Source organism: Cotesia glomerata, linkage group LG6 (assembly GCF_020080835.1).
Source record: "Cotesia glomerata isolate CgM1 linkage group LG6, MPM_Cglom_v2.3, whole genome shotgun sequence".
In the NCBI taxonomy this organism is placed as follows: Eukaryota; Metazoa; Arthropoda; class Insecta; order Hymenoptera; family Braconidae; genus Cotesia; species Cotesia glomerata.
In genome coordinates, this window is record NC_058163.1 from 3,666,949 (window position 1) to 3,680,853 (window position 13,905).

General features: G+C 26.5%; 2 protein-coding genes across 6 annotated transcripts in view; both read right to left on the reverse strand.

Annotated features, from left to right (window-relative positions):
* LOC123266517 (RNA polymerase II elongation factor ELL) overlaps positions 1-6,421 on the reverse strand; it is a 57,092-nt gene extending 50,671 nt beyond the window's left edge. Inside the window, exons 1-2 of one of the 2 annotated variants that reach the window (XM_044730798.1) lie at positions 6,347-6,421; positions 3,665-3,798 (exon numbers count right to left, since the gene is read on the reverse strand). In XM_044730798.1, coding sequence (XP_044586733.1) covers positions 3,665-3,796 — 132 coding nt within the window. In that variant the 5' untranslated portion in view covers positions 3,797-3,798; positions 6,347-6,421. Of the gene's footprint in view, positions 1-3,664; positions 4,359-6,346 lie in introns of those variants that run through there. The other variant, XM_044730797.1, reaches the window with a different exon arrangement.
* A 279-nt stretch (positions 6,422-6,700) lies between these two features.
* Positions 6,701-11,850, reverse strand: LOC123266518 (polyubiquitin-A). 4 transcript variants are annotated; one of them, XM_044730801.1, is made up of 3 exons: positions 11,719-11,850; positions 8,284-9,087; positions 6,701-8,055 (listed from the first exon to the last, which is right to left on the reverse strand). In XM_044730801.1, exons 2-3 carry the CDS (start codon positions 9,080-9,082, stop codon positions 6,797-6,799), a joined length of 2,058 nt encoding a protein of 685 aa, XP_044586736.1. In that variant the 5' UTR covers positions 9,083-9,087; positions 11,719-11,850; the 3' UTR covers positions 6,701-6,796. The 4 variants fall into 4 exon arrangements, with proteins under 4 accessions (XP_044586736.1, XP_044586737.1, XP_044586735.1 ...); XM_044730802.1 differs by having other exon boundaries at positions 6,701-7,990; positions 8,219-9,087; XM_044730800.1 differs by having other exon boundaries at positions 6,701-6,905; positions 7,134-9,087.
* Positions 11,851-13,905: the final 2,055 nt, after the last annotated feature.

The window sequence follows — 13,905 nt, forward strand, 5'->3', positions numbered from 1 at the left end:
TGTATTTACTTTACTTCTAATATACCTTTTCTTTGTACATTTGTTTATCTCTTTATCTATTTTTCAAACTCATTTATTATACATATAATTTTTATGACTTGTCACAATTAACAATTATGTAATTTTAACATATATTCATTTATTGTGAAAAAAAATTTTCCTTTTCTAGTCATTTTTATATTTCTTCTTTTTTAATAATTTTTTTTCTAATTCTCATTTTCTTCTCAAATTATTGATTAAGAATTTTTCTTCTTAAATACATAAATCTTTTTTTTTTAAATTATCATTTCTTCTCAAATTATCAATTAAGAAATTTTCCTCTGAAATTTTCATATTTTTTCTTCATTGATTGATATTCAAGAATTTTTCTTTTAAAATTTCAATATTTCTTCTTTTTTAATAGTTTCTTTTTCTAATTCTCATTTCTTCTCAAATTATTGATTAAGAATATTTCTTCTGAAATTTTCTTATTTCTTTTCAAATAAATAAATTATTTTTCTTACAAAAATTTTAATTTTTTTTCAAATCATTAATTAAAATTTTTTCTTTTGATATTTTCATATTTCTTCTTAAATAAAATATTTTTTCTTTATTGATTGATATTCAAGAATTTTTTTTTTTAATTTCAAAATTTCTTCTTCTTAAAAGATTTTTTTTTTTTTAATTTTTATTTCTTTTCAAATTATTAAGAATTTTTTTTTTCTAAAATTTTTTTATTTTTTCTTAAATAAATAAATAATTTTTTTTTTACAAAATTCTAATTTCTTCTCAAATAATTGATTAAAAATTTTTCTTAAAAAATTTTTATATCTCTTTTTTTTAAATAAATAATATATTTTTTATATTATAAATTCACATTTTTTCTTTAATTAAATATTAATAATTCTTCTTCAAAAATTCTCATATTTCTTCTTAAGTAAATAAATAATTTTTACTTAAAAAATTCTTATTTCTTCTCAAATTATTAATCAAGAATTTTTCTTCTAAAATTTAAACATTTCTTCTCTTAAAACAAATAAATTTCTTCTTTAAAAAATTCTTATATCTTTAAATTTAAATAATTCATTAAAAAAATTAAACCCACATAAATTAGCAGAATTGTTTTTTAATAAAAACACAAACTACGCAAGTATTCAATAAGATAATTATTATTTAGAATAAACGTTGATTATTCGGAATGTCCGAGCTTGATATCTCGGGCTCTCTATCTCGGAAAGCGATTGACGCGATAAAAATTACTTGTTTTTTTCAATAATTCTTCAAGGAAAAATAAATCACCAAAAAAATTTTTTTACACTTTTCAAAATTATAATAAAAAAATTTTTAGTCTGAATTTAAAATTTATTTTTTTTTGTCTTCCGGCTTCGGACATAAAAAAAACTTTCTAAAAATGTCTACTGAAAGATATATTACTTAATTTTCCACATGTGTCTTTCTAAAATTTCCAGCGTTGAATTATTTTTTTAAATTTTCTTCAAGAAATCAATATGAAAATTAAAAAAAAAGCAAATCATTTCTAATAATTGATAGTGAAGATAAAAATTTTTAATTACATAAATTTTTTATCTGTAATTACTTTGATAATTAAATAAATAATTAAAAAAAAAAAAAAAAAAAAAAAAACAATCTTTGTTTTTTATGAAATTATAAAACAAATGTGTATAAAATTTTAAAAATTTTATATTTCTTCTCAATAATTAAAATTATTTAATTATTATAATTAAAAAAATCTTCAAAAATTAAAAAATAAATTAATAATTTTTTTTTTTCAAGAAAATTTTTTTATAAATTAGCAAAATAACTAAAATTTAATTTAAAAATCAGGAATTATTTAACCTACACTAATATTTCCCACTACATCCGATATGAATCATCACCCGACGTCACCAGGAAAATTCTTTCTTTATTTAAACACAACCCAAAAGTGATCTGTCAAAAAATCTTATCTATTGATAACTTTTTATGAATATAAATCACGGTTCAGAATTTTTATCTTCTTTAAATAAAATTTTTTAAAAAGTTTTATTTAATTTGACAACTGACATATTTAAAAACTTTTTTAAGCAAATAAATTAATTTTAAAAAAAATTCCACAAGTGAAAATTAATACGAATATAATTTTTAAAATATTTTTTTTCAATTTTAATTTGACATCTGATAATTTTTAAAATTAAATAAAACAATTAGACATTTTTTTAATTTATTTAAAATTCTTATAAATTTTTTTTTTAATTTCTGAATCATTAAAATTTGACATCTGATAATTTAAAAATTTTAAACAATTAATTAAATTCTAATAAAAAAAAAATTAAGAATATTTTTTTCAATTTTCTGTAAAATTCTTATAAATTGTTTTTTTTTTTTTTTTTTTTTTAATTAAAAACATTCACGTAATAATTTTCTGTATCATCAAAATTTGAGATCTGATTATTTAAAAATTTCCAACAATTAATTAAATTCTACTAAAAAAATTCAGATTTTTTTTTTCAATTATAAATTCTTTTTTCAATATTCAGATGATAAATTTCTATCATTAAAATTTGACATCTGATAATTTAAAAATTGCAAATAAATAATTAAATTATAATGAAAAAATATTCAAAAAAAATTCAGACTGTTTTTGTCAATTTTTATAAATTTTTTTTTTAAATATTCAGTTGATAAATTTCTATATCATTAAAATTTGACATCTGATCATTTTTAAGAATTCTTAAAGCTTCAATAAAAATCAAAAATTATTTTTTAACTTCACAAAAATAATTAAAAATTTGTCACTGAAGTTAGCAGACGTCTAAAAATTTTTGATTTTTTTTTTAAATCAAATTACAACTAAAAAGACATTTCTAAAAAATTACACTTATAGTTTTCCAAGTTTTTAACATGTGATATTTTTTTTTAATTGTTTAATTGAAATATTTTGGATAAAAAATTTCTAAAAATTTAGAAAAGTCAGCTAACTTGATTTTCAATGAAAATAAAGTTAGCCGACATCTAAAAATTTTTATGATATTTTTTATTAAAGAATTATTACAAAAAAATTTTTTCATTTGTTAAAAACTTAAAAAACTATAAGTGCAATTTTTTAAAAATATTTTTTAGTGATAATTTAATAAATTAAGCAAAATAAAAAAATAAAAAATGTCGGCTAACTTTATTATTATTGATTTTGGTAAAAATTAAAAACAAATGACTTAAAATTTACCCTGAAACTTAAAACCTACGATTGCATTGTCACTGATAATCATGACAGAGCCCCCTAGCCTCAAATAAAAGAGAATGCTCGAGTTTTATCCAAAAGGACATTAATCCTTTGACGATTTCTACGTGTCCTTTCACTTTCTCTCGCTAAATATTAAATACCAACCCGATAATTCCAAAGCCCGTAGTTGTCAAAAAACCAACAGACCAAAATCCAGATAAACGTGTTATCAATAGCTAAAATATGGACCCGAGTCCAGGCCATATTTAAAATTCTCTCGAGCTAACTCAATATTTTATCAACTAAAATCCCAATTCTTAACAAATAAATATCTTTACCTAAATAACAATAATCAATTAAACTAGCTTAGCTTACCAATAAATTCCTAGTCTGAAAGTGGGGCAATTAAAAATAGGTTAGTAATTATCAGATAAATAAAAAAAAGAGTCAAAGAAAAAAACTTACCCGATTTTTGAGAAAATCCTCGATTGCGCGATGAGCTGAGTCCGTTAATTTAACGAATATCAATGACTTATTTTCATAAAAATGGGTTTGCGATGACAAACCATACTGGACACCTGCCACCAGCGCCGCCATTTCTATTTTACAATTTTATTAATTTCTTAAAAAGTTTCTTAGATATTTTTTTCTTAAATCTTCAGCAAGAGTTAAAAAAAAACTATTTTTTTATTTTTTTATTCACCACAGCTGACACTTTAATCACTAACAATAATTATCCGAAGATTTACAAAAAAAAACAAAATAAATTTAAACTTTTTATTTGTTAAATATTTTTTTTTAATTTTTCCACCACTTGACACTTTTTTTTTTTTAAACTGCAATTAATGGAGGTTAAAAATGTGACGACACTTTTTGAAGGTCTTTTGATGAATATTATTATTATTAGTGTTATTTATTTTTTTTTAACTGTTGTCGTTGGAAAATATCTTAGTGTAAATGGTGGTTAAGATTGTTACCAGGTGGTTAATCTAATGGGTGCTCGGATTCTTGGAGCGGTAAAAAAAAACTCGAAATAAAGTCCAGTAATATGTTACATTATTAGCCGACACGTTTTGAGATTTTCTCTTGTGATGATATTAGAAGAGACCAGCGGCTGTCGTAACGAAAACTACACAACTACTACTTTCGAACGGCCACCTGGTGGGCGGGGTCAAACCCGATGGCGAGAAAGAACCAATAGCGTGGCGCGGTTTTTAAAAGTGGGGGCTAGGTCGCAGAGCGACGCGACACCTAGCGGGTTTTTTTTTCAGTGCTGCCAATTCTGGGGAAACTTTAGGTAGTTTTTTTAACAGTGCTGACATCTTATGGCCGTGACCGGTGGTAAGCAGTTTTAAATTTTTTTTAAGAGTGAAATCAGCTGATTTTTAATTTTTGTTTTTTTAAGAAATTAATTTGTGAAGAATGTTTTAGAAAAATTGCACCAGTGGATATTTTTTTAATTTTATGATTTTTGGATAAGTTTGTGAAGAAATTTGAAAGATTATTTATTTTTAATACTTAAATCATAGTAGACATTTTGAAAATTTTTTATGATTTGAAGTTAGCTGTCAGCTGTCAATTTTAGAAATTTTATGAAAATTAATTTAGCAGACATTTAATAATTTTAAGAATTTTTTTCACAAATAAATTATGGCAAAAAAAATTATAAAAATAAAAAATTGACATGAAGAAATTTTAAAAAATTAAAATTGCAATTTTTCAAAAATATTTTTTTTGAACAAATTTATTTGTTAAAAAAAAAAAAACTAAAAAATAATCAAGTGACTGCTAACTTTAATATCACAGAAATTTTTATAATATAACTACCTAATCATTAAATATAATAAATGACAATAAAAATTATGACAATAAAGTTAGCAGACATTTAATAATTTTAAGAATTTTTTTAACAAATAAATTATGGCAAAAAAAATTATAAAAATAAAAAATTGACATGAAGAAATTTTAAAAAATTAAAATTGCAATTTTTCAAAAATATTTTTTTTGAACAAATTTATTTGTTAAAAAAAAAAAAACTAAAAAATAATCAAGTGACTGCTAACTTTAATGTCACAGAAATTTTTATAATATAACTACCTAATCATTAAATATAATAAATGACAATAAAAATTATGACAATAAAGTTAGCCGACATTTAAAAATTTTTAGAATTTTTTTTATTGAAAAAATCATTACAAAAAAATTTTTTTTTTTAATTTCATAGATGAACAATTTGAAAAACTGTAAGTGCAATTAAAAAAAAATTTTTTAGTTCTAATTTAATAAATTAAAAAAAATCAAAAAATAATTTCGGCTAACTTTATTATTATATAAAATTTAATTTGGGAGATATTTAATAGATTAAAAAAATTTTATAAAAAATAAATTATGACAAAAAAAATGAGAAAAAAAATTGACATGTAGAAATTTTAAAAAATTATAAATGCAATTTTTGAAAAATAATTTTTCAGGAAAAATTTATTTGTTGAATAAAATTAAAAAATTATCAAGTGACTGCTAACTTTAATGTCATTAAATGACACTGCAGTTGACTTATAAATTTTTTTAGAATTTTCTAACAAATTATTATGAAAAAAAATTTTATTAAAATTTTGCACGTGTAAATTATAAAAAATTGTTAGTGGAAATTTTGTGAAAATTATCTTTTATTGTAAAATTAAAGAAAAAATTATTTTATAATTTTCATGGAATTTTTTCAATAATAATTTCTGAAAATTTTTGGAGTTTATATAAGAAATTAATTATGATTAAAAATAGTTATAAAAATTAAAAAATGGAATTTTGTTGATGAATTTTGAAAAATAAATAATTTTTAGATAGTTGAAAAAATTGAATTTTTAAAATAAGTTTTTACAAATGACAGCTGATAATTTTTTTGACAGATTAATTATTTAAGAGAAAATTCTAAAAAAGTATGAATAATTTTTTTTTATTATTCAAATGTATTTTTTAAGTGAATAAATAAATAAAATAAAAGTAAAAAAAAAAAAAATGTCAAGCGTTTGTTGATTTTTAGAAAAACTTTTTACAATAAAAATTAAAGATTAAAAAATTTGACAGAAGGAAAATTTATTGTTAAATTTTTAAAATAAATAATTGTAAAATAAATATCAAAAATTAACTTACTTTTGTAGAAAAAATTGATGAATGTTTGTTGAGTTTTAGACTATTTTTGAGGTTAGATAAGAAAAGTTTAAGAATGACTTTCAAGACATAAAATTTTAAAATAGTTAGAGGGAATTAAATTGTATCTAAAATTTCCAAAGAATTTATTTATTATTAAAGAGAAATTTATTTCTGTTGAATTTAAAAGAATTTTATTAAATTAATATAAAAATTATTTATTGATTAAAAAAAAATTTCAATATTGAAAATAATTAAAAAATGTTTGAAATAATAATAAAAAAAAAAAAAATCTGAAGGATTTCAAAAATAAGGAGACTGTCAAGGTTGATTAAAATCAAAGATAAAAAAAGAATATTTAAATAAAAGAAATTTAGTTTATTTTAAGAAATAAAAAATGGAATTACATAAATTTGACTTGTTTTTTTGCTTAGTATTTTAAATACTTTGTGTTTATTGACCTCCACGAAGACGAAGTACTAAATGAAGAGTAGACTCTTTTTGGATGTTGTAATCCGACAAGGTTCTGCCATCTTCCAATTGCTTACCAGCGAAGATCAACCTCTGCTGGTCTGGTGGGATTCCTTCCTTATCTTGGATTTTAGCCTTGACATTTTCAATCGTGTCAGAAGCTTCAACTTCCAAAGTGATGGTCTTTCCAGTCAAAGTCTTGACAAAGATCTGCATGCCTCCTCTAAGACGAAGCACCAGGTGAAGAGTAGACTCCTTCTGGATATTATAATCAGACAAAGTACGCCCATCTTCCAACTGCTTTCCAGCGAAGATCAATCTCTGCTGGTCTGGAGGGATTCCCTCCTTGTCCTGAATTTTGGCTTTAACATTCTCAATGGTATCAGAAGCTTCAACCTCTAAAGTAATAGTTTTTCCAGTTAGAGTCTTGACAAAGATCTGCATTCCTCCTCTCAGACGAAGAACTAAATGCAAAGTTGATTCTTTCTGGATATTATAATCAGAAAGAGTACGACCATCTTCTAATTGTTTTCCAGCGAAGATCAACCTCTGCTGATCAGGAGGGATTCCCTCCTTATCTTGAATCTTAGCTTTGACATTCTCGATAGTGTCCGAAGCTTCAACTTCTAGAGTGATGGTCTTTCCAGTCAAAGTTTTAACAAAAATTTGCATTCCACCTCTAAGACGGAGCACCAAGTGAAGAGTAGACTCCTTTTGGATGTTGTAGTCCGACAAGGTTCTGCCATCTTCCAATTGCTTACCAGCGAAGATCAACCTCTGTTGGTCTGGTGGGATTCCTTCCTTATCTTGGATTTTAGCCTTGACATTTTCAATCGTGTCAGAAGCTTCAACTTCCAAAGTGATGGTCTTTCCAGTCAAAGTCTTGACAAAGATCTGCATGCCTCCTCTAAGACGAAGCACCAAGTGGAGGGTCGACTCCTTCTGGATGTTGTAGTCAGAAAGAGTACGTCCATCTTCCAACTGCTTTCCGGCAAAGATCAATCTCTGCTGATCTGGAGGGATTCCCTCCTTATCTTGAATCTTAGCTTTGACATTCTCGATAGTGTCCGAAGCTTCAACTTCTAGAGTGATGGTCTTTCCAGTCAAAGTTTTAACAAAAATTTGCATTCCACCTCTAAGACGGAGCACCAAGTGAAGAGTAGACTCCTTTTGGATGTTGTAGTCCGACAAGGTTCTGCCATCTTCCAATTGCTTACCAGCGAAGATCAACCTCTGCTGGTCTGGTGGAATTCCTTCTTTGTCCTGAATTTTAGCTTTGACATTTTCAATAGTGTCAGAAGCTTCAACTTCTAGAGTGATGGTCTTTCCAGTCAAAGTTTTAACAAAGATCTGCATTCCTCCTCTTAGACGAAGCACCAAGTGGAGGGTCGACTCCTTCTGGATGTTGTAGTCAGAAAGAGTACGTCCATCTTCCAACTGCTTTCCGGCGAAGATCAATCTCTGCTGATCTGGAGGGATTCCCTCCTTATCTTGAATCTTAGCTTTGACATTCTCAATAGTGTCAGAAGCTTCAACTTCCAAAGTGATCGTCTTTCCAGTTAAAGTTTTAACAAAAATTTGCATACCTCCTCTAAGACGGAGAACTAAATGCAAAGTTGATTCTTTCTGAATATTATAATCAGACAAAGTTCTACCATCTTCCAATTGTTTACCAGCGAAAATCAATCTTTGCTGGTCTGGAGGGATTCCTTCCTTATCTTGAATTTTAGCTTTGACATTTTCAATCGTATCAGAAGCTTCAACCTCTAAGGTAATAGTCTTTCCAGTCAGAGTCTTGACAAAAATTTGCATTCCTCCTCTAAGACGGAGAACTAAATGCAAAGTTGATTCCTTTTGAATGTTGTAGTCTGACAAGGTTCTACCATCTTCTAATTGTTTTCCAGCGAAGATCAATCTCTGCTGGTCTGGAGGGATTCCTTCCTTATCTTGGATCTTAGCTTTGACATTCTCAATAGTGTCAGAAGCTTCAACTTCCAAAGTGATGGTCTTTCCAGTCAAAGTCTTGACAAAGATCTGCATGCCTCCTCTAAGACGAAGCACCAAGTGAAGAGTAGACTCCTTTTGGATGTTGTAGTCAGACAAAGTACGTCCGTCCTCCAACTGCTTTCCGGCGAAGATCAATCTCTGCTGATCTGGGGGGATTCCCTCCTTGTCCTGAATTTTCGCCTTCACGTTTTCAATTGTATCAGAAGCCTCAACTTCTAAGGTGATCGTCTTGCCGGTCAATGTCTTTACGAAGATCTGCATTGTATCTAAACAAAAGAAAAAATTTTTTTAATATTTTTTATAAAAAAAAAAAAAAAAGTAAAATTAGTTGATGACTCATTAGATGATAAGTCTTTTTTTATCTAACTGTTCATCATTTAATATTTATAGAAATTCCATCATACCAATTTTTTTTCTTTAATTTAATAAGATTGTCAATTTTTTTTCATTTTTACAGCAAATTGTGGTTAAAAAATATTTTTTTTTTAATTAAAAAAATTTTATATTAATTTTAATATCTTAAAAAATTCTAAATTAATATATCTTCTAACACATAATTGAGAATTATAAAAAAAAATTAAATTAAAAAATGAAAATTAATGCATGGTTCATAAAAAATTTAATGGTAGTGGAATTAGCAGACATTTGACAATTTTTTTCATTAATTAAATTAAAACTAAAGAAAATACATTTTTGTTTAATTTTCTACATGTAGAATTTTTATGTTAAAAATTGTTCAATAAGAAAAATTAAAAAAATCGCTTAACTCTATTTTTGTTTATTTATAAAAATTTAATAATTTTTTTAACAAATAAATTATGGCAAAAAAACGACGTAAAAAAAAAAAATTAAAAAATGCAATTAAAATTTAAGTCACGTTAAAATAATAAAAAATTATTTTCAATTCCTTCAATAAAGAATTAATATTGCCATTAATTTTTATTTTTTTTTCTAACCAGAAAAATCAATAATAATCTATGACGCACAATACAGAGTGTCCCAGAAGTAACGGACGCCATTGTAGCATCTGATAAACAAAATAATTCTGAGACGAAAAGTCCTTAGCCATTTTTCAATCAGACGCATAGATAATTAATTATTAATTAAAATAACGTCCTTTTATGCGTTAGAGAGAGAGCGCTAGTGTCAAGTCAAGTGCGTTCCAACGAAGACGCTTACACTTGTGAATGTGTAAGTAAATATGTATGACTACGTTAGCTATAGAAACTAGTTAGTCATACAGTTAGTTGTGTCTTTGTTTGGCACATATTTTACTGGACACTGGCGCTCTCTCTCTATCAAATAAATAATAGTTTAAAAAAACTAAAAACACGCTTTTTATAGAAAACCAAACTAAAAAATAGAAAATAAATTTAAATTAAGAATAGTGTTAAAAATTTCAATAAATATAAATTAATAATAGTGTAAATAAAAAAAATGTATTTTATTTTAAAAAAAGCGTGAGGTGCATGGTGTCAATAGTTATAAATATTTTATTGACAGATATGAGTAGAGTGATTATCATTTTGATAATATCTTAAAAAGCACCCCACGCTTTTTAAAATAAAATACATTTTTTTATTTACACTATTATTAATTTATATTTATTGAAATTTTTAACACTATTCTTAATTTAAATTTATTTTCTATTTTTAGTTTGGTTTTCTATAAAAGCGTGTTTTAGTTTTTAAACTATTATTTATTTTTACTTTTAGTTTGGTTTATTTATAAAAGCGTGATTTTTAGTTTTTAAACTATTATTTGTTGATTATCAAAAATATTCAGGCGCGCAAATTACCCACGGAGAGTTACATACTGACATACTGACATACTGACATACAAGTGAAGCTAATAAAAAATAATTATTTATAAATATTATAAATACGGGGAATCAGAGTTCGATTTCGGAGAGCGAGCCTGAGAAACGGCTACCAGAACCAAGGAAGGCCGCAGGCGCGCAGATTACCCACGGAGAGTTACTGACAAACTGACATACAAGTGAAGCTAATATAAAGCGTGTAATAAAGAGACGTTATTTTTAATTAATAATTAATTATCTATGCGTCTGATTAAAAAATGGCTAAGGACTTTTCGTCTCAGAATTATTTTTTTCATCAGATGCTACAATGGCGTCCGTGAATTTTGGGATAGCCTGTATAGTTATCTTTACGACTTTGTAATGGCTCGACACATTTAAAATTCAATCAATAAATTGTAGAAAAAAAATTTTAGATGCAAAAATTGTAAAAAAAATGAAAATAAAAATTTGACACTAAAATTATCATTTTATTATTTTAACAAAAAAAATTTGTTTTAAAAAATTGGAGTTTTAGTTTTTTAGATTTTTGCCAATTTTTTTTTCCACAATTTATTTGTTAAAAAAAAATTATAAAATATTTTCTGAATTTATTTTTATTTCAACAAAATGGCTGCTAATTTCAGTGTAATTATTCTAATATTTCACTCACTAGAAACAAAATAAAAATCTAATATTAATTTCTTCTTGTAATATTCCTTTTTAATACTATAATTTATAATTAATTTAGCAAACGCAGTAATAAAAAAATTTAATTAACAAATATAAATGTCAAACAAAGAACAAAGGCCAAACACAGAAACTAACACAAGATGTCAGCGATCGATACCGTTGTCCTTCACTTCACAAAGGAAAATAAAAGTAACCTAATTTATTCTTATAAAATAGAATTAATTACTTCAATAAGAAATAAAATAAAAAATAATTGATTGAATAAAAATAGCAAAATTAAATTTAGAATTTATAAAAAAAAAATTAATAATGCAACAAAAATAAATTTAGCGTCAGACTTTCACAAGAAATTTATCAACTTATATAAAAATAAAATTTATAACAATGAATGCATAAAATAGTGACGTACCTTGATTTCTCTTTGATGATATCAACGAATATTTATTTTATTTATATATGTATTTATTAAAACTTTACTTGGTTAAAGAAGTGACCGTTAGCCGCTGAGAAAAGTTTAACAACTGAAGACTAGGAGGACAACGAGCCCTTTTATATCCACGTCTGGCGAGGATGAGACAGCAGAAAACAGAAAGCATGAAACGAGAATTTTTATTGGCGTATTCAGCTCTGACGTCAGAGTCTCCGCATGCGCAGTGAAGAAATTCGGCATCGATCGGTTGGTACACGTGAGTCATTTTTTCTTACTGGTTTTTGTTTCCGAGCTTCTGATACGTCGGTTTAAATATTCTAGAATCTTCTGAAGTTCTCGGAGTTGACAGTTATTATTATGAATTAAGTATGAGTAATTCATTTATTATCTTGGTATATATTATTTACTTTTTTATTTCTTCTTTGATAAGATTTTTGATAAGTTAATTTATTTACTTAAGAAATTTAATTTTTTTTTTAATTATTTATGAAGTTGAAAATAAAAAATTGTTCTTAATTAATTTTTTTTTTTTTTTTAATTTGTTTAAAGTTGCATAAACTACTAAGGTCATGAGCGACTACGGTAGGGGGTAAACTTTTTGAGATTGGAACTCGTTTTATTTTTTGGGCTGAGCAGAATAATACACTTAAATATTGAAAATATTCATTGGTGTACGCCGGACTCGAACCCGGTCCAATGCTTTGGTAAGCAAGGGCCGGATCCGATAGGGCTACTGCGCGCCTTTTTAATAAATTGTTGTGAAAAAAATTTAAAAAAATTAGGAAAACGGTTGACCCTGAAAGCCATCCCTGCAACTTCCCGCTAATTCCATACTTAGGCGCTTAAAATTGCACCAATGACGTTTTTGAGCTCTTCGAGCTCAAAAATACAATTTATGGGTTATTTTGAGCTCTCCGAGCTCAAAGAGATTGCTTTCTTATGCTTTAAGGCTCTTCGAGCTCAAAAGTCTGATAGAGATTTGATAAGACACTATTTTTTGAATTTTTAAACCACAATAACTTTTGAATGAATAAACCGATTTTTACGCGGTTAGAAGCATTCGACGCAGTTTTTTAAGCCTCACAAAGAATCTCAAATTTTGAATTAATCGCGCTAAAAATTTCGGAGTTGTTCCGAAAAAACACTTTTTTCGGTTTTCTTTCGTTCACGATATCTCTCGAACGAATCAACCAATTTTGACCGGACTGGTGGCGATCGACGTGGTTTTTTGAGGTTAAGAGCTGATTAGTTTTTGGAATTGAACCTTTAAGCCGTTTAAAAGTTATTCCAAAAAAACCAAATTTGAAAAAATTTTTTTTTTCAGTTTTTTTAAGATTTCTCAAAATCTATTGATCTGAATCGGTCCAAATTGTTTTCAAAATCTAAGTTTAGTCAAGCCCTTTCGAATGGCACCAACCGCGATGAAATCGGTCAAGCCATTCAAAAGTTATAAGCGGTTCACATACTTTCACACACACACACACAGACACACACACACACACATACAGACACCGTAACAACCTCGCGGGGATAGTCAGGGAAGCTTCCTGTGACCTTCAAACGTCGAGATCTGATGAAAACTCGATTTTTGCAAAACGGGGTGAAAACAATAACTTCCCGATTTTTGAAAATCTTCGATTTTCTTAGCGGGAAGTTAAAAATTAGGAAAACGGTTGACCCTAAAGGCCATCCCTGCAACTTCCCGCTAATTTCGTTAATACCTGGCCGCTTTTTTGAGCTCTTTGAGCTCAAAAGTACAATCTGTGTGTTGTTTTAAGCTCTCCGAGCTCAAAAAGATACCTTTTCTGCCCTCCGGCCGGAAAGTGGCAACTTTCTGGCCGCTGCACTAAACAAAGTTGCCACATTCCGGCTACGTCGAGCAGAAAAATAGTATACATACCTTGGCCAGTAAAAAGTAAAGCCTCAGATCACATGTTTGTCAACCTCGGCTTCGCCTCGGCCAACAATTACATGTGATCTGAGACTTTTCTGATTTTACTGGCCTAGGTATGTAATATACTATTTCTATGCTTTTGAGCTCAAAGAGCTCAAAAGTCTGATAGAAGTTTCATAGAACACTATTTTTTGAATGTTCATACCGCAATAACTTTTGAAACGATTTTTACGCGGTTGGCGGCATTCTACGTAGTTTTTTAAGCCTTATAA

What these genes read in the sequence shown, in the direction of transcription:
- LOC123266518 (XM_044730799.1), bottom strand. Translation starts at nt 9,082, where the DNA reads ATGCAGATCTTCGTAAAGACATTGACCGGCAAGACGATCACCTTAGAA.